This window comes from Otolemur garnettii, unplaced genomic scaffold (genome assembly GCF_000181295.1).
Source record: "Otolemur garnettii isolate 467f Iridium unplaced genomic scaffold, OtoGar3 scaffold00036, whole genome shotgun sequence".
Taxonomy (NCBI): Eukaryota; Metazoa; Chordata; class Mammalia; order Primates; family Galagidae; genus Otolemur; species Otolemur garnettii.
This window is the reverse complement of record NW_003852431.1, coordinates 7,748,519-7,751,213: the sequence shown is the minus strand read 5'-3', so window position 1 is coordinate 7,751,213 and position 2,695 is coordinate 7,748,519. Positions and strand designations below refer to the sequence as shown.

Below are 2,695 nucleotides of genomic sequence, written 5' to 3'. Positions count from 1 at the left end.
GCGCCACCGCCGCCTCCCGCCGCGCCAGCGCCGCCCGCGCCGGCCATGAGCGCGAGCGACGGCGACGAGATGTGGTCCAGCAGATCGCCGGGCTCGAGCGCTTGGTGGTGATGGTGATGGTGGTGGTGGTGGGCCAGCGGCACGGTGGACGTGGACGTGCACGGCACGCTGTTCATCGTGTGGTACGTGGCGTCCGGCTTGAAAGGATGGCTCTTGCCCTGGGACACGGCGATGTCCACGGCCGCCAGCGCCTCGGCCCGCGCCAGCAGCGTCTCGTCCAGGCTGGCGAAGAGGTTGCTCTGCAGCTGCAGGCGACACAAACCAAACAAAAACCCACAAAACCAAAAGAGCAAAAACAAAACAACAAGAAAAAAGCACACACAAGCCGGAAAGCACAACATGCAAAAGGCAAACACAAAGCAACCAAAATAACAACAACAGGGGTGGGGGCAATGGAGAGCGGGAAAGACGGAATTGGGGAATACATTGGCGACAAGGTAGGGGGGCAGACGAGAAGGGACAGGAATGTGGAGAGGGGGCAAAAGTAGGGGTAAAAGGGGACACAAGGACACATTCCGGGAACGGGGGTGGGAGACGAAAAAGGAGAGGGGAAAGAAGAAGAAATGGAACTGTAACTCGCAGCTGGGGACCCGTGTCACACACCCGAACACGCACAGAGACCGAGGCGTGAAATTAACAGAGAAAGTGGAAGGAAGTAGAGAGTCCTGGCCCCAGCGCTCCCCACTCTGGTTGCAGGCGCCCGACACCGAGGCAAAGGCAGACGGGAACACGACATTAAGCTCCGCTGTACAAAATGTGCCTCGCAGCGGGATTCCTCTAAAAACCCCTGCTCGCAAATCCCTGCACTGGGACCTGCATATACCAGCACCCGACATGCAGCGTCTCGGAGACAGGGAGGGGACGGGCGCGCGGGCCGGGGCCGCGGGCGTGGGTCGCTTACCGGCGGCGTGGGTAGGCAGGCCCGCCGGATGGCCTCGGAGCTGGAGTGCAGCGATGGGTACTTGTGTTCAGGGAGGGTGGGATGCATGGCAAAGTGAGGCTGCTTGCTGTTCATGGACATCATCTTGACGGCTTGGCATGTATATCCACAACACTCCGAAAGTCCGCGGGAAAGTGCGCACGCCGGTTCCCCCGGCCTTCCTTTGGAGGCTGCAGACGCGGCGGTGGAGGCGGCTGGCGGCGATCGCGCAGCGGGCTGCTGCAGGTCCAGCTGCTGCCCCGCGCTCCCTTTGACCGCGCAGAGCGCCGCGCGCCGGCCTCACAGTCCCGCTTCTCCAAGAGCTCTAGCCCGGCGCGCCGACGGGATGTACTCCTCTTACACCTGAGCCCCACTTCTCGCGGCCGGCTCCGGGAGTTCTCGCGAGAGCTCGCGGCCCTGCCGCGCTGACAGGCATCAGCTGTCTCCGTCTGTCTGGCGCGCGCCCTCCCTGTCGGCGGAGCTGTGCGTCTGCGCGCGCGCGCGCTCGTCCGGCCGTGACCGGCGCGTGGGAGAAGCTCTTATAGTGACCACCTGCAAGGACAGCGCAGGTGATGCACCTGTAGCTGCCCAGGCATGCGCATTGCACGCCTCACCTTTCCCATCGCGGTCTGGCAAGATCAGAAGGATCGGCTATTGTTTAAGGGTAGGCACTTTAGAGAAAGAAAGACAAGATGCACGCACGCCTCTCAGTATTTTAGTTTTTTCCCTCCTCGTCGCAAGCCCTGAATATATGAGCACACCTCCTCTCTGGGATGCCTAACAAGCTGTTATATAATGTATACAGCTGGGCATTTGTATGTTAAATTATGCCCGCGCATTCCTCTGTATACGGTATAAATAACAACACAGAAATGCAGAAGGTGCTGTCTTTTGCTGCAAGAACCTGTTTCTTTTAAGGTTTATAAATAGGTTCCTGGAGAATAATCGCGGTGACAGACATTTGTTTGAAGCAGTCAGACGCTATTGATTTCCATATAATTTAATTTCCTCCGCACACTTTTTTGTTGTTGTGAATATAACTGTGTCAGGCACCGCCAGTGACAGCCACTTAGGAGCCACAAGGAGCGTGTGCTTTCTACTCGGGAAAGGCTGTTGAAATGAAATTGTGCATTTCTCTTATTGTTTGTCTCCCTTAACTGTGTACAAACCCACGTTTCAAAAGAGCTCCGGGTGATCTGAGGCTTCTAGTAATCAAAAGGAAAAAATAGTTAACAGGGTGTAGTTGGGATCTTTCCTCATCTCAGTGTACACGCACACACACACACACACACACGCTTTCTCTCTCTGTATGCTAGAAACGCTAGAAAAAATTCAATTCAGAGAAAAGGGAATAAGATGTTAAGAAGCAAACTTTCTTCTTTTCTTTCATTGTTTTGGCTTTTTGTCTCTAATCCCTGCTTGCTGTTACATTTTTTCTTTGTAAGAGACAGGATCAAGCTAATATGTAGGAAAGCTTTATTCAAAATACTGATTCAAACCAGTTTGAAAGAATAGGTGCAAGCTCAGGTCTGGTCTTTAATTTTTTTTTAATTACTGTGAAATCAAGACATAACAAGAAATCAATTGGCTAACCTGTTAGATGGCCCTAATGTGGCAGGAAGATCAAGAGCCTCCCCAGTGAACTGCAGTTCAGGTGCTCAGTCCCCAAGGATGCAGTCCTTGCCCCCAGGTGATAATAACAGCCCAGATGTTATC

General features: G+C 54.3%; 1 protein-coding gene across 1 annotated transcript in view; it reads right to left on the bottom strand.

Annotated features, from left to right (window-relative positions):
• Window positions 1-1,217, bottom strand: part of POU4F1 (POU class 4 homeobox 1) — a 2,053-nt gene extending 836 nt beyond the window's left edge. Inside the window, exons 1-2 of the mRNA XM_012805091.1 lie at window positions 962-1,217; window positions 5-305 (exon numbers count right to left, since the gene is read on the bottom strand). Of these exons, the coding sequence (XP_012660545.1) occupies window positions 5-305; window positions 962-1,084 (424 nt within the window). The 5' untranslated portion in view covers window positions 1,085-1,217. The remainder of the gene's footprint in view (window positions 1-4; window positions 306-961) is intronic.
• Window positions 1,218-2,695: the final 1,478 nt, after the last annotated feature.